The 22185-nt window shown below is 40.2% G+C and overlaps 1 protein-coding gene across 1 annotated transcript in view; it reads right to left on the bottom strand.

Annotated features, from left to right (window-relative positions):
* Window positions 1-530: 530 nt before the first annotated feature.
* Window positions 531-22185, bottom strand: part of LOC115092998 (P protein-like) — a 120555-nt gene continuing 98900 nt past the window's right edge. The window contains exons 17-23 of the mRNA XM_029604554.1: window positions 21095-21203; window positions 18794-18921; window positions 14007-14066; window positions 7209-7313; window positions 5204-5297; window positions 2037-2130; window positions 531-673 (exon numbers count right to left, since the gene is read on the bottom strand). Of these exons, the coding sequence (XP_029460414.1) occupies window positions 586-673; window positions 2037-2130; window positions 5204-5297; window positions 7209-7313; window positions 14007-14066; window positions 18794-18921; window positions 21095-21203 (678 nt within the window). The 3' untranslated portion in view covers window positions 531-585. The remainder of the gene's footprint in view (window positions 674-2036; window positions 2131-5203; window positions 5298-7208; window positions 7314-14006; window positions 14067-18793; window positions 18922-21094; window positions 21204-22185) is intronic.

The following is a 22185-nucleotide window of genomic DNA, read 5'->3' on the forward strand; positions in this document are numbered from 1 at the left end:
TTGCTTAGCCGAGATTCTGAGAAGCACCTCTAGCAAAACGTCTACACAGCCCAATATTTTGTGTAGATCTGTTTTGTTTAAAGGGACACCATCCTGTTTTGGAAAAATATAGATTCACACTTAACTGGATTGAATATGCAAATGTGTAAAATATCCCAATATCCTGATGGAAGCAGGACATAAGAACATGCCATACTGGGTCAGACCAAGGGTCCATCAAGCCCAGCATCCTGTTTCCAACAGTGGCCAATCCAGGCCATAAGAACCTGGCAAGTACCCAAACACTAAGTCTATTCCATGTAACCATTGCTAATGGCAGTGGCTATTCTCTAAGTGAACTTAATAGCAGGTAATGGACCCTTGTGGAGACCCTTGTGACAAGAATACAAATACACCAAGTTAACATTTGCTTATTATTTTGTTCCACGGTAACTGCACATTTGAAAATGAACAAAGTTTTAAAATTTCATTGCTAATCAAATTCATATAACTTTTGTGAATCCTTTTTATTATAAATGTTTTTTGGGGGTTTTTTAGGTTTAGACTAGGAAGTGAAAATTCCTTTGACCTTGAAATAAAGGACTACTAAGCATTCCATCCAAGTACAACATGCGTGACAAGAAGGTAACACATTCCACTGGTGGAGGAAACGATCATCATGGGGAATCCCAACCTGAGGATCAAAAGAAAAAAAAAATTCAAGACATGCATTATACACATGTAATATATGTTGTTTAACGTACAAGGAATTAGAGGAAATGATGAGTTGTAGGCATGCACTGAATGCACCTGTGGATGCATGCTTACTGTTAAATGCATTACAAGTCAGTATCATTGAAAGTGAAGCATCAGGCTGATTTGGTTTGGCGTAGCAACCGCCGCAACAAGCCAGCCACTCCCCACTTTGTGAGTGCAAATCCTTTTTTCCACATTTCCTCTTGCCGTTGATAAATATATGAACCAAAAAAGGATGACAATAATTGATGTTATTGTCAACTGATGGTTTAAATGTCACTAACCCATAAAACAGAAGGAGGATATAAATTTGCAGAGTCTGGCTGCACAAATTTAGAACAATGCATACTAATCAATTTAATATCCTATAATATCTAGAAGGAAAACAATTCCAAAGAAAAAAAAATCACGAAAGCTACGATTGTGCATAGAGCAAGGTGGGCATTTATCCTGTGGTGCTTTATGCTATGTTTTTTTTTTTTGGTCTTCCTGAAGTTGCAGGAAATTAAGTCCTGGGGGAAAAAAACCACACACTGTTTCAAAACAGTGCAAGCAAACTGACTTGTAGAATTTTCAAAAGAGTTATGCATGTAAATGTAATATAGTATCCTGAAATTTTAAAAAGCCATTTACCCACATTAAATGCACTTAATGTGAGTAAAACTTATGGACAATTCAATGGCATATTTTAGTAAATTTTCAAAAGCCCACTTACACAGGTAAAGTGCATTTAAATTCATAAAATGTTTGTTTATTAATACTTGATTAATTGCAATTAATTACAAATATAAAACAAAGCAATGTACAAATAAAATAGGCAAAGCTAACAAAGCAATATACAGATAAAATTAGTAATAAAAACAATAAATCAAATCTAAAAAAATACAATAAATAGCTAAATACACATACAATTCAAATAAGAAAATGTCAAACATATACTGGCTGATTTAGTTAACACTCCATTGTGAGAAAGCCTGTACAAACATAAGATTTTCTCAAGATGAATATATCTAGTTTTATGCATGCAAAAATCAGGTCCATTGTACTTCTTTTTTTTTTTTTTTTAGTTTTGGCCAAAACTTAGGTTTGACCCTGTATTTGTGGGTAATTATGCATTTCTTTACACTTCTAAATGTTCAAGAAAATACAAAGTTACCCTAAAATTCCACTAAGCAGTTTCACACACTAGTGATCTCTTCATTAGCACCAAATGTACTTTGAAGCCAGAAATACTACGGTATTTGAAAAAATTGTGAGCAACTTCTTTTATGAAATCAAAGAATTACCACAGATGAAGTTACCTGAAAAATTCCATGAAAGAGAAACCATAACCATGTTGTCCTGCGATTCCAGCACAAACAACATTTGCAGATGCTCCGATCAATGTTCCATTGCCTGTAATTAAAACAAGAAGCTAAATGTTTTCATTTCTGCTCCGTTTTGTTCCTTTACTTCTGAGTTCACGCAAAATGACTTTCTGTTGTAGGTTTGATGGTTAGAAAAACAAAAGTAAAATTAGAAGGAATGCATAGAAAGCATTAACACAATACCAACGAACAGGCAACAATTTACTCAATATTGAAATCAATTGCCGAAGATAAAATATATCTAACTGTTTGCTATGTTATATTGGGATTACTTGCCATACAACTGTTTTGTCCTTCTTAAGAACATAAGAAATGCCATGCTGGGTCAGCCCAAGCTCCATCTAGCCCATCATCCTGTCTCTGACAGTGGCCGGTCCTATTTCTTGTTGTTCACTCTCAGGGAAAGCAATAGCTTTCTTTAATCTACCTGGCTAATATTTTATGGAATTGTCCTCCAGGGACTGGTCCAAGCCTCTTTTAAAGCCCGCTATGCTAGTTGCCTTGACCACATCCTTTGACCACAGATTCCACAGCCTGGATGTTCGAAGAGTGATAAAGTACCTTCTATTTGTCTAAAATCTGCTGGTTGTTAGTTTCATGGAGTGTCCCCTTGTTTTAGTATTATTTGAAAGGGCCAACTGTCCTTTCTTTACCTGATCCACCCCACTTGTGATTTTATAGATTTCTATCCTGTCCCCTCTCAGCCATCTTCTGCAAGGAGAAGAGCCCTAACCAGCATAGCCTCTCCGTCCATTTATCATTTTTGTCATCCTTCTCTGCACCTCATCTAGTTCTTCTGACATGTTGGGGCAACCAGAATTGCATTTGGTACTCAAGGTGCAGTCGCAACATAGATCGACAAAGAGGCAATATAATAATATTTTCCATTCCTTTCTGGATCACTCCTAGCATTCTATTTGCTTTTTATGACTGATACCAGACACTGAGTTGAAGATTTTCAAGGAATTTTTCACAAAGCGTCCAGGTCTTTTTCCTGGCTGGTGACTCCCATTATAGAACCCATCATTATGCCCCTGTATTTAGGATGTTCACTATGTGCATTGCTTTGCACTTTTTCACAATAGATTTCATCTGCCATCTAGATGCCAATTCTTCTATACAAGGTCCTTCTGCAGTTCCTCACTATGTGCTGCAATTTTAGCAACTTTGAATCATTTTGTCATCTGAAAATCTGACCACCTTACCTGCCATTCCTTTTTTTAGATCATTTATGAATATTTTATAAAATTTAAAGACCACACTCTACATAAATGTGTGAAGCAGTTCACATGTAAAAATATAATTCACAGAAAAGGATACAATTACAAAGTTAAAAAAAAAACCCCAAAACAATCACAGTATAATTAGGTACACTTGCTCAGAGATTAAATATTATTTTGCATTATCCCAAAAAGCAAGGGAAAAAAGATAGGCCTTTAGTCTTCTTGAATGTCTCTGTACATTGCAGACTATTCAGAACACAGCAGTCAAATTAATTTTCATAAAGAAAAAATACAATTATGTTCGTTCTCTCTAGCAAGACTTTAATTGGCTTCTGTTTCTGTATAGAGTTTAAAATAGGATGTCTTCTTATTAAGGCTTTCTTATTTCAAACTCCCTTTTATTTAGCATGTCTCATAGAGGGTCATTTATCAAATTGCATTAGGGCCTTATGGCACGATAAATGGCGTCTAACATGCGATGTGCGCGCAATAATTAGTGCAATGCAAGCTAACATGCAAATTTTATTTCTAGTATGCAAGTGGGAGGAGTTAATGCAAATCTAGGTGTCCTACTGCATTCCACGATAGATTAATGCACACTAACATAAGACTTAATGTCAGAAATAACTACATTTTTTTTTTTTTTGCTGTACCAGGGACAAAAACTTTTTATTGCACACCCATGGCTGCTGTTGCAGATCACAATGATTATTGCAAACCCAGGAAAGAGATCTAGGTGTCATAGTGGATAATACATTGAAATCGTCGGTCCAGTGTGCTATGGCAATCAAAAAAGCAAACAGAATGTTGGGAATTATTAGGAAGGGAATGGTGAATAAAATGAAAATGTCATAATGCCTCTGTATCGCTCCATGGTGAGACCGCTCCTTGAATACTGTGTACAATTCTGGTCGCCGCATCTCAAAAAAGATATAATTGCGATGGAGAAGGTACAGAGAAGAGCTACCAAAATGATAAGGGGCATGTAACGGCTGTCCTATGAGGAAAGGCTAAAGAAGTTAGCGCTGTTCAGTTTATAAAAGAGACTGAGTCTACAAAATCATGAAAGGACTTGAACAGGTTGATGTAAATCGGATATTTACTCTCTCAGATAATAGAAGGACCAGGGGGCACTCCATGAAGTTAGCAAGTAGCTCATTTAAAACAAATCAAAGAAAATTCTTTTTCACTCAGCGCATAGTTAAGCTTTGGAATTCATTGCCAGAGGATGTGGTTTCAACAGTTAGTGTTACTGGGTTTAAAAAAGGATTGGATAAGTTCCTAGAGGTTAAATCCATAAACTACTATTATGGCAATTAAATAAGCAATAGTAGCTTGAGATCTATCTAATGTTTGGGTACTTGCCAGGTTCTTATGGCCTGGATTGGCCACTGTTGGAAACAGGATGCTGGGCTTGATGGACCCTTGGTCTGACCCAGTATGGCATTTTCTTATGTTCTGTCAGAAACACCAACCAGGCCCAATAAAAACACTAGCTCTTACCTGGCCCGTCTTCCTAAACCCATAATGTTTGTGGCAAGTTTACTGGTTGGGGGAATACTGGATGCTGGATTGTAGGTTTTCTCCTTATGTACTAAATATCACAAATTCTATCGAAACAGGCTATACCCGAGTTATTTTGGGTAGCTTTCAGCTCCATACCTTCACTTTCTCCTAGTATGGCTTCATCAATAATTTGTCGAAATCTGTGTTTGTTTATAATAAAAGCAAAACCAAAGGAAATGATGATACTATAGAGAATAGCAAAGGTTTCCTTAGAATAAAACTATTATGTGAAGCTTATCAATGATTTACCAAGGTACTTTCATCTTATTAGGGATCAATGTTTGATATCAAAAGCAAAATGCTGCTCCTCACCTCCGAGACAAGCTCCTAAGGCAAGTGCGAAAATCAGCGGCTTCACAGGCAAGTTAACATCCACGTCCTGGCCTAAGTTGAGAATCACAGGAATCTGTCATAAAAACAAAATGCAAAGAGAAATACAGCAATGAAAAAAAAATGTAATAAAAATGTACAATTACTGTTAGAGCCGAGCAAAACATGTTATGTGGTTTTATTAGTTTTTGTTATAACAATGCCTTCAAATATTGTTTTTTTTTGTTTCTAGTTTTTTTAGATTTTTATGTAGCGGATCCCCCGTTTCCCTGCTTTTATCCTAGACTAGGGGGTGCTACAGGTCCGGGTTCTCCTCCAGGCCTCTCTGGCGCTGTTGATCACAAACCTCTGTGACCATTTCACATTCTAGAGATCAGAGGCCTCCTGCAATGTATCACAGGCTGCTTGTGATTTAACTACTCTGAATAATTCTGTAGCATCTGCAAATCTGATCACCTCACTTGTCAGATCATTTATAAATATATTGAAAAGCACCGGTCCAAGTACAGATCCCTGAGGCACTCCACTGTTTACCCTTTTCCACTGATTAAATTGACCATTTAATCCTACTCTCTGTTTCCTGTCTTTTAACCAGTTTGTAATCCATGAAAGGACATCGCCTCCTATCCCATGACTCTTTAGTTTTCTTAGAAGTCTCTCATAAGGGACTTTGGGCCTCATTTCCTAAAGTATCGCAGGCCTGCGATACTTTAGGAAATGAGGGGCGGAGGGCTGAAATGGGGGGCGGTCCTGCGCTAGCCGGCAGCGATCGCACCATCGCAGTGCGATCGCTGCCGGTTTCGCACCCAATAGCGCCACCATAGGAGGTGTAGCTATTGGGAGCGAAATAGGACGCGAAAAGGGCCCTTACCTTTTCGCTGTCCGCGGCGTCGGCGCAGAGTCGGCCCCGGTGATGCCCCGACTCCTCCTCTTCCGGGGCCGACTCCGCCCCCATCCTGGTATCACGTGCGAGCCTCTTAGAAAATGAGGTCCACAGTCAAACACCTTCTTAACATTCAAATTCACTACATCTAGCGGTTCACCCTTATCCACATGTTTATTAACCCCTTCAAAAAAGTGAAGCAGATTTGTGAGGCAAGACTTGCCCTGGGTAAAGCCATGCTGACTTTGTTCCATTAAACCATGTCTTTCTATATGTTCTGTGATTTTGATGTTTAGAACACTTTCCACTATTTTTCCTGGCACTGAAGTCAGGCTAACCGGTCTGTAGTTTCCCAGATCACCCCTGAAGCCCTTCTTCTAGAAAACACCACAGCTTGGTTTTCCCAACCAACATCCAGTAGAATGAAATCCTCTAACAATAGCACTTCCCCTTTTCTTAGCAATTTAGGGAATATCCGCAATTACATTTCTCTCTCTATTCCTTCTCTTTCTGTGTTGTATAATACAACAATTTAAATAAATGTTCCATTTTCTTTTTCCAGAGTAACCTGGTGTCTCCTCCTTACCTCATAAGCACTGCAATTCTGTTTATTTAATATTTACTTTATATACATCATGGCATGGCTCCTCACTTTCGTGTTTCCTGGTCCTTCCTGAACAGACTGTGGTCTGGTATACCCCAGTCACTGTCTTCCATATACCATTTCTTTGTGACATCCAAGTTAGCCTCTTCCATGACTGCCTCTAGATCTCAGACTCTATGGCTCACACTATGAGCATCAGTGTACATAGTTTTCCAGATTCTCTTTTCTCATTTTTGTACAAAACTGTTTGTTTTACTTAACTGAGGACTTTCACTTACCATATGGCTTTGTTCACCCAGCCCCAATGAGCCTGGATAATTGTATTGGCTCACTTATAGAATCCATTTTAGAGTATGGTTATATTTATTTATTTATTTGTTCCATGTTATACATTTATTTAATTAAACATATGTAGTTTCTTACTTTACAGTCTGTATGTGCCACCTGAAATTCTGTATAACAACAGAAAATAATAAAATCAACTAGCTCCAAAGTCTTACCATTGTGGCAGTGAATGGGATGTTGTCAATTAGGGACGATGCCAAAGCAGAGATCCAAAGCACCAGAATAATAGCAATTGCAAGCCGATGGTCCTCTGGAACTCCCTAGTATAAAGACAAAGGAAGATTCAGACCATAAAAATGAACAAAACCTGTTTATAATGAAACAAGTCATACAGTTTGCCTCTTTCATTTTTAACAGTATAATTGTGTAGGCTCACAGTAATATATTAGCAATAGGGATGTGCACTTGTTTTTAACAAATGACCCCCAAAAACAAGTGCCACGAATGAAACATACATCATTTGTTTAATTTGTTTGTTTCCCCATTGAAAAGCAGTGGCTGCATTGAAAAGACAGAGCTTGAGGCTGGGCGGGTCATGTGAGAGTTTCTTTAGCAACCAGCCCTGGTGCCTATTATTCCATGAGTGAAGTCAGATAAGAACCGGGACTGTTGTCAAGGAAACCAGACTGACAAAGCAAGGGAACGTATCAGCGGGAAGCATTTTTCTAAATCAGCAAATCACTCCTGCGTCTATTCTTCTTATAGTATTCTCTGACCTTGCATTTGGATCTCTCTCTCTCTCATGGAGGATACATAGTGCTTTGCTTTTGTGTGTGAATTTTGCATTTTATTACAGTCTTCTGTATCAACATTGCTTTTGTTCAACATTATTTTTATTTTATTTATTTATTTATTTTTATACACCGACATTCGATCTCAATCGAGATATCACACCGGTTTACATTCAGGTACTGTAATCCTTTTAGCTACTGTCACACTGTATTTATTTGCACAGGTTTTTAATTTTTTTTTTTTAAATATCTCACTGTCACTTAGGGTTGCCAACATTTCCAGAGACCCTGACTGGAAACTTGAGGACTGGGGGCTGGGAGAGGAGTGATGGTGTCTGTCATTTGCATAAACTTTACATCCTACCAGTGAACTTCCTAAACACTGTTATCTGTGTATGCATTAAAGGGCAATAATGAATTGACAGGCTGTACATACAGGCAACAGTTTCTCTTCCAGCATCTCAGGGCCATGAAAGGGGGGACCCCTGACACTCAGCTGCTCCCCATTTCTTATCTCATGGATTATTTTTTAAACACAGCTATACTAACTGCACTAACCACATTCTCTGGCAACAAATTCCAGAGTTTAATTGTGCGTTGAGTAAAAAAGAACTTTCTCCGATTAGTTTTAAATGTGCTACTTGCTAACTTCATGGAGTGCCCCCAAGTCCTTCTATTATTCGAAAGTGAAAATAACCGATTCACATCTACTCGTTCAAGACCTCTCATGATCTTAAAGACCTCTATCATATCCCCCCTCAGCCGTCTCTTCTCCAAGCTGAACAGCCCTAACCTTTCCTCATAGGGGAGCTGTTCCATTCCCCTTATCATTTTGGTTGCCCTTCTCTGTACCTTCTCCATCGCAACTATATCTTTTTTGAGATGAGGCGACCAGAACTGCACACAGTATTCAAGGTGCGGTCTCACCATGGAGCGATACAGAGGCATTATGACATTTTCCGTTTTATTCATCATTCCTTTTCTAATAATTCCTAACATTCTGTTTGCTTTTTTGACTGCCGCAGCACACTGAGCCGACGATTTCAATGTGTTATCCACTATGATCCCTAGATCTTTTTCCTGGGTGGTAGCTCCTAATATGGAACCTAACATTGTGTAACTACAGCAAGGGTTATTTTTCCCTATATGCATCACCTTGCGCTTGTACTCATTAAATTTCATCTGCCATTTGGATGCCCAATCTTCCAGTCTCACAATGTCCTCCTGCAATTTATTTATTTATTTAGATTTAAATTCAATCCGCTTGTGATTTAACTATTCTGAATAATTTTGTATTGGCAAATTTGATAACCTCACTCGCAGGGCCGGTGCAAGGGTATTAGCACCCTAGGCAAACCTTACAGTCTGGCGCCCCCTCCCCAGACGCAATTTTAAATTATGCATTTATAACATGTTTTACATGAAAAATGACATTCTGAGGTAAAATTAATATACAAGTTGTTGTGATAATTTCATGCACTGTTGTGATGCCAACAAGAAAACTTTGCATCTTGGAATTCTTATGGCATCATACCTATTGTTATATATTTCAGCATGGTCCTCCCGTATCAACACAGCACTATCTGCCAACACTCAAAGAATAACAACCCTACCTATGAAAAACAATACCACAAATATTACACCAGAATCTAAAATATCAATACACCTCCTATCAGGAAAACAGAACAGGCCAAATAACCAAATAAGCCTGATACTTCACTTTCGATGCATATCCAGCATAGCTTTCTGCTTCAACGGCAGGGGAGAAGAAAAACGGATACTTCACGCATATCCAGCATAGCTCTCTGCTTCAACGGCAGGGGAGAAGAAAAACAACCAATAAGGGCTGAATAACATAGTCTGGGTAAAACAAATAAGCATGGGTGTAGCTTGCTTATTGCGACGATTACTACCCCTACTACCCCTAACTAATCAAGCTTGATATTTCACTTGGATGCAGCTCCATCACTGCTCTCTACATTAATGGTGGGAGTGGAAGGGAAATAGAACCAAAGAGCTAAGAGAAACAGATAAGTATGAGAAAAAAATGTGTGAAGCTTGCTGGGCAGACTGGATGGGCCGTTTGGTCTTCTTCTGCCGTCATTTCTATGTTTCTATAGGCCAAGCTACTACAGATCCCTACAGAGAAACCACATGCTAAAAGAATGCTTCATCTCAGTCTTTGCATGCAGAACACAAACCCTCACCAAATACAGAATAAAGCCACATGAAGTATAAATAGAAATGTGCAGACAAAAACTGAACTGTAAAACGTATCATGCCAGACTCTATATAGTGCAACAATGGAAAAACAAAAATTGCACCATTCCTCGTGAAACAAATTAATAAAATAAAGATATATAAATAATTAATCATAATTATAAAATCATACAAATAAAATAAATTTCAAAACAGCTGATGAATAGAATATCCAATAATTACTCATGCAAATTTTGAAAGCTTTACCAAATACCAATAAAATATTTCAAACAGCAGACACATCACATACTACCCAATAATTAAAATGATAGTCAATCAAGAAAAATGAACTTAAAAAGCCACCTTTACTTACCCTCTCCAGCAGTTCTCCTACTCCTTTCCCTTGCAGACCATACCAGAAGCAGCATAGCTGCTGAAGCTGTCCTCACAGACCTTTTCCTTAGGGACCACAACTAGTCTCTTCTCTCTCTCACACGCACACACCAGTTACACCCTCAGGACTAGTTTCTGTCTCTCACACACCAATCATCTCCCCAACCAGTCTCTCTCACACACACACACACCAGTCATATCCCTGATCAGCCTCTCTCACACATACACACGTTACCTCTCTGGCCAGTCTCTCTCAATCACACATGCTCTCGCTCTCTCTTACTTACACACAGGCTTTCAATCACACACATGCTCTATTTCACTTACACACAAGCTCTCAATCACACACATGTTCTATCTCACAAACAGGCTCAATCACACACATGCCCTCTCTCACAGCCACAAGCCAGCCAAAAACATGCTCCATCTCTCTCGCGCACACACATTGACGCACAGAAGAACCCTCCCTGATTCACATATACGCCACACACATACAGGAGCACCCTCCCTGTCTCACAAACACGAAGCACCTTGCTTTCAGACTTGCAGCATTTTTCACTTTTACTAAAAGTGAAAGTGATGCTCCCAACCGTTAAATAAGAAAACCACATTCCTATCAAAAGGCCAAATGACATCCTTCCTTCAGGTTCTGTCCTCCCAAGGGACAGCCACCCACACAGTACAGCTTCTCTTGTTTTACGCTTCCAGGCAATAAAGCAAGTGTCTTTCTTCAAACTATCAGTCGTATGATTATTCATGTGGGAGATATGGAACAGAAAGACATCCTTAGTCGGCTTCCCTTTTAAATGGAAGATGCCAGTCTTAGTCATTTAAAAATATACATTTTCTAAAGGCTTAAAAAAAAAAAAAAAAAGCAAAACATTTCAGATTCTATTCTAGTCTTTATGCTTAAATTATGCTTAAAAAAAAAAAAAACAACCCAAACTCCACCTGGCCTCAGTATCAAATTTGTGATTTTGCTGAGATGAACATTTTAAATACTTTCATTTTTTTTGCTTTAGTATTTGTCTCTACCCACTTTAAGTTAAATTTTATTTTCCAGAAGAGGGATGCTTAAAATTCAGTAATTTCATCTTTCATCCAACTTTTCAAAAGTTCAGGTACATGTATTATCATATTACATTTTTTTTAAACTGGCAGATTCCTTTCTCACATACACAAAAAGAAGATCGGCACAGAGATGTAGGGGGCGCCGTGGCAGGCAGCCAGCTCCCGATTCGCCCTGCCTCCGCCCGAGTGCCACCCTCCCGACACCCCCCTAGAGGTCCCAGGAGCGATCTGCCGCTCCCGGGGCTTCGGCTGCCACGAAGCAAAATGGCGCCGGTGGCCTTCAGCCCCTACCATGTGACAGGGGCTACCAGTGCCATTGGTTGACTCCTGTCACATGGTAGGGGCTGAAGGCCACCGGCGCCATTTTGCTTCGTGGCAGCCGAGGCCCCGGGAGCGGCAGATCGCTCCTGGGACCTCTAGGGGGGTGTCGGGACGGTGGCACTCGGGCGGAGGCAGGGCGAGTCGGGAGCTGGCTGCCTGCCACGGTGCCCCCTAAGTTTCGGCACTTGGTCTCCATCTAGGCGAGTCGAAGGCTGGCAGAATTTTGAAAGGGCACTTTTTGCCCTTTCAAAATTCTGCTGCCTGCAGTGGCGCCTCCTAAGTCTCGGCGCCCTAGGCATAGGCCTAGCTCGCCTAGTGGTTCTGCCGGCCCTGCTCACTCGTATTTCTTTCCAGATCATTTATAAATATATTGAACAGTAAGGGTCCCAATACAGATCCCTGAGGCACTCCACTGTCCACTCCCTTCCACTGAGAAAATTGTCCATTTAATCCTACTCTCTGTTGCCTGACTTTTAACCAGTTTGCAATCCACGAAAGGACATCGCCACCTATCCCATGACTTTTTAGTTTTCTTAGAAGCCTCTCATGAGGAACTTTGTCAAACGCCTTCTGAAAATCCAAGTACACTACATCTACCGGTTCACCTTTATCCACTTTTATTAAACCCTTCAAAAAATGAAGCAGATTTGTGAGGCAAGACTTCCCTTGGATAAATCTATGCCAATTATGTTCCGTTAAACCATGTCTGTCTATATGCTCTGTTATTTTGATCTTGAGAATAGTTTCCACTATTTTCCCCGGCACTGAAGTCAGGCTCACTGGTCTATAGTTACCAGGATCGCCCCTGGAGCCCTTTGTAAATATTGGGGTTACATTGGCCAGCCTCCAGTCTTCAGGTACAATGGATGATTTTAATGATAGGTTACAAATTTTAACTAATAGATCTGAAATTTCATATTTTAGTTCCTTCAGAACCCTGGCATGCATACCATCCGGTCCAGGTGATTTACTGCTCTTTAGTTTGTCAGTCTAGCCTACTACACCTTCCAGGTTCACAGTGATTTGGTTCAGATCAGCTGACTCATCATCCTTGAAAACCTTCTCTGGAACCAGTGTCTCCCCAACATCCTCATTAGTAAACAGAAGCAAAGAAACCATTTAGTCTTTAAGCCCTCTGTCATCTAATGGTCCAACTGACTCTCTCACAGGTTTCTTGCTCTTTTCAGTAGAGGTCATGGAAGATTATGGACAAAATTACAAAAGGAGACAGTAAAATAACTTACCTATAATAGGTGTTAGACAGTAGTAGAATGAGTCACACCAATTAATATCTTCAGAAGGAGAAGGAACTGTATTTGTCCTGCCCAAAAGAGCACTATCATGATTATGAATCCTGTCTCTCGAGTTTTGCTAGGGTTTTGGCTATTGAAGATATGCATATTGGAGACCTTTTTCTTTAAGGCACACTGCTAGCCTGCCTTCTAATCTCCACCTGATAGAGTAGTCTTGTAACTTTCTCTTCAGGACTGTTGAAAGCACAGGCAGTTTGCACTCAAAAAAAAAGAACCAGTTTGCTATATCTTGATGCAGAGAACATTGTTGGGTATGTATGTACTTGTCGAGAGATGTGTGCGCATGTGAGAAGGGGAGAGGTTGTTTTATGCATGGGGGTGGGGTGTGTGAATGAATGTTTGTGTAGAAATAATAGAATGTGGCGGGCTGCGTGTATGAAAAGTACCTGTGTGTTTTCAGAGGGGTGGCTAACTGTGACGTCTGTGTGTGTGTCGGGGTAATGCATGCATCTGTGAACAGGCTGTGTATATGTGGAGGATGCTGTGTGACGGGTGTACCACCAGTTCAGTTTCTTTTTCTCTGCCTGGCTTTCTTGCTCTCTCTCAAGTTGCTGGAGAGAGGAAGAGGTTTTTTTTTGGAATGGAGCAGTCATCAATATTCTGCAACCTTCAACTGCTGGAAATTTTTGGCAGGATTTGTTCTTTGAAAATACTGACCCGATGTGCCTGGCTTTCAAATTAACTGAAGATATTTACATTTTTCTTCTTACATGATAAAATTTGGTGACTGGAAAATTATTTTGCTCTCAAATGGATGGATAAACACAGGTCCCTTTCTATTTTTTTTTATTTATTTGCTCCCACTTAACTTCCTGCATATCCAATCAGACTCCAAGCAGGTCACAGAACATGAAATGCAGTTTATAGCAAATTACCATACAATACAACATGATACATACTGGAAAGTTTAATAAAAGATGTTTACCTTTATTAAGAGAGCTGTCTGTTCTCCAATATAGTCTATTAAGTGCAGATGAGTCAGAGCCTAAAATAGCAACAGCACCAATAAGTAAATGGTAAAATAAACCCCAACATTATAGATAATGTAACTAAAAGCTTGTAATAATCCCTCAAAAATGTAGTAAAAAAAGGGGATCTTAAAATAAAATACTTAAATCTTGTTATTGGACTCCATTGGGGGATCATGCTAGTGCCAACTAAAGCACCAAACAGTACCCTCTACTAAAATAATCATGCTGAACAGTGTCCCCTGCAAAAAAAGCTCTTTCATGTACATTATTTTACAATGTTATTCAATAATCTAGAAAAGAAAAAAAAATTGATATCACCATAAATGGCACCCAGCAGCAGTTGTTTTGCAGAAGGACTCCACATCAGGCGCACTTTGGAGATGATTTTCAAAAGGATTAACATGCTTAGGACTGGGCTGTACACGTGGAAATTCACTTTACTCACGCAAGTGATCTTTTGAAAATGGCTACAGTAAACGCCATAGGTTTTACCTGCATTCAGTGCACTTAATGTGGGTAAATGGCTTTTCAAAATGATGATGTCCCTTGAAAAATTCACCTGTTAATCCGTAGGTGTAATCTTTTCAACATATCCAGCACATTCTTCTTAATATAATACACAGCATGCAAATAAACATCGATTTTAAAATCCAAGGTCAAGTGTCAAAACCGTTTAACCAAAGGGCCTGATACAATAAAGCTTTTCCCCCCATTCTAGGAGACAACCCACACAAATTTGTGGGCCCATAAATTCACAAATTGCACTACACTTCAAAGTAAACGCATTCCTCCTAACTTAGTTGACTTTGAAAATTATCCCAGCAAAGCACAAGTCACAACTGCTGATTTGTGCACAGAGTTCTTCCAAGAAAATGTACCACAGGGAGGAGGACTTTAAAACATATACACAGCTGTACAGATGCACATGCACGCATTCTGGACACACATTTTTATATCCTGCGCGCAAATGTGCACACGCTATATAAACTACAGGTAAATCGACCCAACAACATGTTTGCATATTTTAAACATAGCCACATAAGATTTGCCTTATCCGGCTAAGTGGCAAAAATATCATGCTAAATAAATAAATAAATCGTGCTAAATAGCAGTGCGGAGATTTATGTGGCTACGTAGTGCTGTTTAAGACTTATCTGGCTACATAAGATAGCTGGGGAAGTAAAAGAACTACTTAAGCGGATAAGGAAAATGAATGGATAATTAGCGTTTGATGACTTATCCAGCTAAGTCAAAACTTATCCGGATAAGTTGCGGACATCTGCTATGAGCTCGTATTTGTGCTCCTAATTTTAATCATTCACATGAGGAAATTTAACTCACGTATTTTCCTTAGCACTTGTTGGCTTTTACACACGTGAATTATCAAATTTTATAATATGAGCGTGTGTAAGAAAATACCAGTTTAACCAATTACCAGTCTATCTGTAGGCCATCAAGGCCCCCCTTGGTTCTTCAGCCTTCATTCCCGCCAGTTTACCCAAATCCCTCACCCAGTCAGTATCTGGCTATAAAGAATTATATTCTGAATCACACCAGATAATTAGCAGGTGTAAATATGCACAGGTAACGGCCGTGTGCGCGTTGCTTTGGCAGGTTTTAAAATAGCAACTTATACGCGTAAATATTGACACCCCCCAGTCCTTTTTATTCGAGTAAATTTATTTGTGTACCATTACTTTCTGTTGTATGTTTGCACAAATATTTGCTATTTGTGTGGGCACACACGTTCATTTTTACACAGACACAACTCTTAAAATTCACCTCATACTTTTTAAAATCAAAACATATGCATATAAATCTAAATCCCACCCAAATGATTCCCCCCCTCAGAATTCCCCTACACTACATGCATAAAATGGTGTAGATATATGGTGTATATTGCGAGCGTGGGACTGCGGTTGCTTTGTTCGAGAGACAGTGAGCCTTGGATCATGGCACAACCTCAGGGCGAGGCTCCAAGATAGGCACCATGGGAAGTGAGCTTATCCAGGCTGGACATAGCATGGACTTGGAACGTAGCTCTCAAGCCTCCAGTGAACCTGCTCGCACAGAGTGAGACCCAACAACGCGAAGTTGGCCTCTGTGGCAGCCCTCCAGCCACTGGATAGCCCTTTCAGACCTGCCGCTTGGGAACAGCTTGAGCGTTAGGACAGACGAAGGCTGAGGACACAAGACATGGAACATGGACGAAGGATCAGGTTTGAGTTCAGCTTCAACAGGGCACTGCACCGCAATGCGCCCTACATAACCCAAAGGCTGATTGTGGACCATGCTGTCCCACTATATGCCCTACACAACCTGCCACAGACATGCTGGGGGCAGGACATCCCTTGGCATGAGTAACATGGCAATCTGGAAACTATGTCTCACCCACAATCCCTTGGCATGAGTAACATGGCAATCGGAAAACTATGTCTCACCCACAACTCTTAATACTAGCCAAAGCCTGGATACCTTTTCACAACAAGTAAAAGACCTAGGAGTCATCATAGACAGCGGATTCAGCCTCAACAAATTCGTCAATAACACTACAAAAGAATGTTTCTTTAAACTTCAAACCTTAAAGAAACTAAAACCACTCCTGCTATACAGAGACTTCCGCATGGTACTACAGGCCATCATACTCCCAAAACTGGACTACTGCAACTCCCTCCTTCTAGGCCTACCAGCATGCACCACAAAACCACTTCAGATGGTCCTTAATGCCTCAGCAAGAATCCTCTCAAATGCCAAAAAAAGAGATCATATTACCCCAATCCTCCTTCATCTCCACTGGCTCCCAATTAAATTCAGGATCCAATTCAAATCCTTAATGATGATACATAAAGCCTTGTACAACATCGCACCTCTCAAGCTAACATTCCAAATTCAACTACACACATCCGTGAAACCGACCAGAAGCGCTTATCAGAACAGACTAATCACACAACCTGCGAAATCCGTTCTGAGGAAACGTGCATTATCCACAGCGGGCCCTTCACTTTGGAACTCGCTCCCTCCAGACCTTCGTTTGGAACCATGCCACTCTACATTTAAAGGGAAACTTAAGACTTGGTTATTTAAACAAGCATTCCCGCAGAGCTAAGAGCAGGTCACATATCATCCATTTACCCCAGCATATTTCACATAACTTGTTATCTTATTCACTGTTACCTTTCATGGATGTTTAATGTTAGTTAGTTTGTTTTTTTTTTTCATTTTTTTCATTTATTTATTATTATTTATTTATTAATTGTTATTTTATCTATTTATTATTACTTCTTAATTGTTAACATTATTATATATTTTTTCCTGTTATTTTGGATTAACCATGTTCATTGTAAACCGCTAACTTGAAGCGATAGTTACTGTTCATTGTAAACCGGGGTGATATGTATATTATACAGGAACCCCGGTATATAAATCCTTAAATAAATAAAATAAATAAATAAAAATCTGCTGGCCGGACAAGCACCACAAGACCAGAACTGGGAACTTGACTTGGAACTTGGAAATCTAAAACAAGGATGGACTCTGAGGTCTTGACCCAGCGAAGACGGATTTGGAGACAGGCCTTGAGCCAAGAGGTGCCCTACACAACCCACTGAGGGCTGGTCACGGACCAAGATGCTGGCATGCCTGGAGAAAGGATGAGAGAAGAGCTGGAAGGCAGAACTTTGGAACAAGGACTGAAACATCCTGAACTTGACAGACTTGGATGAGGCAAAGGCTGAGAAGACTTGGATGAGGCGACGATGAAAGACCAAGAACATAGAGGTGCTCTCATGAAGAACAAGGCTTTGAAGAAGCAAAGACTCCAGGATCGAAGAGATGTCACAAGAACTCCAGGAGCAAGACAACCCCACCCCTTGTGAAGGCAAAGCTGGACTGACAGTGAAGCCCTTTTATAGGGATGCAGGAGAGACGAGGCAATGATGTCATCAAGAAAGTCCGCGGGGCTTTTCCCGCTAGGTGCCCTTTAAATGAAGAGCAGAGATGCGCGTGTGCCTAGGGAGGTTGCCTTTGGCAGTCATTAATTTCTGAAAGTAAAATGTGCGGCTTGGCTGCACATTTTGTAAGCCAGAAAATTCCACAGAAAATCTTGCCCGAAAAAAGCAGTGTGACTTTGCCCTGAGCCTTAAATATAGGTTTCAGACAGGGAGCTTGCTTTTGCACTGAATAATTATGATTTGTCTCCATCACTAAATGCAATCCTGTGTGTATGTAAAAAGCACGTGATCAGCATTGTAAAAAAAAAGAGAAATTGGCTGACGATGTATATCAAGACCTCGCAGGGAAGAAGTGAAACAGTTTGCATTCTATCACTTAGAAAAAAACGTCACACACGTTTAGCAGACAGTGTTTTGTTGGGATAAAATACAGAACTTATGAGTCAAATCTTGCTAAATTATCCGTAGGCGGTAGAGACAAAAGTGATATTCAAACAAGCATGGAATAAATTCAGGGGATCTCTGAGAGAATGATGGGAATTGTGCAGCTAAATTAGTTGGGCAGATTAGATAGGCCATGCGGCCTTTTTGTGCTCTCATATTTCTCTGATTCTTATGTTGAAATGCTTAAAAAAAAAATCTGTAATGTTAAAGACCACAGTAATTCATTTTACTCCACATCTTTCTTTATAATTAGTATTTACAATGCTAAAACTCCCTTTCACTCTTGCACATAAAAGTAGCCCAGAGGTATTTTTAAATAAACATCTGTCTGTTTTCAGAAACGTTACCTCCATCAGGACAAACAACGCTGCAAAGAACAGGAGGGTCGCCCATTCCACTCTGTGTAGGATCATCTCAAAATCATGGATGTCGGCTAATATGAGCAGCCATAAAGCCCCCAAAATTGCAATCCATCCTGTGGTTAAAATGAGCAAAACTAAATTAGTAATCTGAACATTTTGCCGCTGCCTGACACATGCATCATCATCCATATTAATATGCTTGGCTTTCTATGTCATCTACATAAAAAGGAAGTTATGATTCAATTTCAGAAATGAAAGAGTTTTTCTTCCTTTTTTCTGTGCAACAGATGGGTATTGTAGATTAATCCTTGTGTCATCTTCTTGGCCAGAGATAGCAAATGTTGCTTACCTGTAACAGGTATTCTCACAGGACAGCAGGATGTTAGTCCTCACATATGGGTGACATCGAGGATGGAGCCCAATCACGGAAAACTTCTGTCAAAGTTTCCAGAACTTTGACTGGCCCCTACTGGGCATGCCCAGCACGGCACCAACCCTGCAGCCAGCAGGGGTCTCCCTTCAGTCTTGTTACAAAGCTACAGGCAGTGCCGAAAAAAATAAGAAACACCGCGGGGTGGCAGGCGGGTTTCGTGAGGACTAACATCCTGCTGTCCTGTGAGAACACCTGTTACAGGTAAGAAACATTTGCCTTCTCACAGGACAAGCAGGATGGTAGTCCTCACATATGGGCGAGTACCGAGCTGAGGATGTCCAGATATGCACCAAATGTACCCAAAGGCTTGCAACCGGCACAATAACTGGGGTGGAATTTGGTAGAGGGCATCCTGAACCCCACCGGGCAGGCGGAAGGGTGATGGTACGTCACATTGGAAATAGGTTACACAATACAGAGTGGCCAAAGATGGAATCTTGTCTTCCGGCTTTGTCCAAGCAATAGTGGGCTGTGAAGGTATGGAGAGAACTCCAGGTGGCAGCCCTGCAAATGTCAGGAAGCGGCACTGATCGTAGGCCATGGCCCTTACAGAGTGTGCATTAATACGGTCGTGAAAAGGAATGCCTGCTTGCTGATAGCAAAAGGATATGCAGTCTGCTAGCCAGGAGGAGAGAGTCTGCTTACCCACAGGCTGTCCCAATTTGATAGGATGGAAAGAGATAAATATTTGAGTGCTTTCCCTGTGGGCAGTTGTACGGTCTAGGTAGAATGCTAGAGCCCATTTGCAGTTAAGGGTATGCAGAGCCTGCTCTCCTGGATTGGAATGGGGCCTGGGAAAAAAGGTAGGTAGTATGATGGATTGATTGAGATGAAACTCCGAAACTACCTTAGGTAGGAATTTAGGGTGAGTGTGGAGTACTGCCCGGTCCTGCAGAAGTTTAGTGTAAGGTGGATAGGTAACTAGTGCCTGTAACTCACTATAGTTTCCAGGATCGCCCCTGGAGCCCTTTTTAAATATTGGGGTTACATTGGCAATTTTCCAGTCTTCAGGTACAACAGATGATTTTAATGATAGGTTACAAATTTTAACTAATAGATCAGAAATTTCATTTTTTAGTTTCTTCAGTACCCTAAGATGCATACCATCCGGTCCAGGTGATTTGCTACTCTTTAGTTTGTCAATCTGGCCTACTACATCTTCCAGGTTCACAGTGATTTGGTTCAGTTCGTCTGACTCATCACCCTTCAAAACCATCTCTGGAATTGGTATCTCCCCAACATCCTCATTAGTAAACACAGAAGCAAAGAATTAATTTAGTCTTTCTGCAATGGCCTTATCTTCCCTAAGAGCCCCTTTAACCCCTCCGTCATGTACTGTACACTTTCAGATGATGACACCTTTTATTGAACCAACATATGAATTATGCAGTGATACAGATGTACATGAATTTTGAAACCACATAGGTCCTTGCTCTATCTTCACCAGAACCCATATAGCTACTAAAACTCTGCAATTAAGAATGAGGATGATATACAAAAAAGCTGAATCCCTAAATTTAGGACCTTAAGTTAGATACCTAGTCAATTTTTGGCTGAAAATGTACCTAAATGTAGGCCTGCCGTTCATTTGCCTAGATGTAATACCCTAAATTAGGGTGGCTATTGTTGGAAATTGATGTAAGAGACCCATTTTCCCCTGCCCTATATCCACCCCCATAACCAACTACCTTTCATGGTCCTAAATTTAGAGTCCTCGTATAACTACATTTAGGGACATAGCCCTAGTTCATTTTCAAAGGCGTCAATTTAGGATACTGCCTTCCAAAGTTAGGGAGCTAAATCCTTTGAAAATTTAACAATCAGTGTAAATTAAAGCAGTGGAAATGACTTACCAAGCTCCAGGTGGATGCTTGAAACAAATGAATTGAGGAAAAACATGAAGATAACAAAACCCAACACAGTAAGGCATTTGATGAGAAGAATCTTGTCTGCTATCCCGTGCTGTAGATAAAGCAAAAACTATAAGAAAAGAACTGATCCTGCAAATATGCCATCAAACTCTCAAATTCATACGGAGCAGATGGCCAAAAAAAATATTTAGTGGCTAAGATAACAGTTTAATTATATTTAGGTGATTTTTCATCTCAATCTAACTGAACATTTGATTAAATCTAGTCAGTTAACGTTTGCTTGGTTAGATTTAGTAAATTTAGGGGCCGATGCACTTAAGCCAAAAATGGCTTTGCAAACGCAGTTTTGCATAAATAATGTGTTTAATCACATTTGCGAATTCTGGATGTGGATCCTTGCTGGTTTAGCAGGCATAATTTAGCATTTGTGAACCTAGTCACAAAAAAAATATTCTGAGTCACTTAAGAGCTGAAAAAATCATGCAGATCAGCAAAGCAGTGATTCAGCATTAGCTAAATCCCATGAAAACAAAAATCACAGAAGTGAAAGTGAAGTACAGTTTCATGCAATTAAGTTTCTTGCCAGACTTAACTGCAAGAAAAATGCCCCATTTGTAGTTTAAGGTTATTTAAATGAACCAGCATCATAAGAAAAGCATCCTGTAGTGCCAGTTTATTTTGGCATAAATCTTCAACATTTACTCGATGACTCCCTTAGCCAGTTACTGCTGAAATTCAGCAATAATGGGCTTAGTCCTGTTAAAACATCCCCCCCCCCCCGATCTCCCTCCCTCCCTCCAGCCCAACACGACCGGAATAATAAAAACACACGTCCCCCAAGTTCTTCATCCCTTTCTCTCCCAATACCCAAAAAATAAAAAAAATAAATCTTCCCCCCCGAGTCCCAATTGCCTCATTCCCAAGACTCAATATAAAGAAAAATCAAATCCCCCAAATCCTTCTTTCTCTCCCCTAGTGCTCAGTGTTAAACTCTCCCCCTTCTGACAAGATCCTAACCCTTTCCCTATATTCAAATCCTTCAATGCCCCCGCCCCAGACCCAGGGCCGGTGCA

Source organism: Rhinatrema bivittatum, chromosome 5 (assembly GCF_901001135.1).
Source record: "Rhinatrema bivittatum chromosome 5, aRhiBiv1.1, whole genome shotgun sequence".
Lineage (NCBI taxonomy): Eukaryota > Metazoa > Chordata > Amphibia > Gymnophiona > Rhinatrematidae > Rhinatrema > Rhinatrema bivittatum.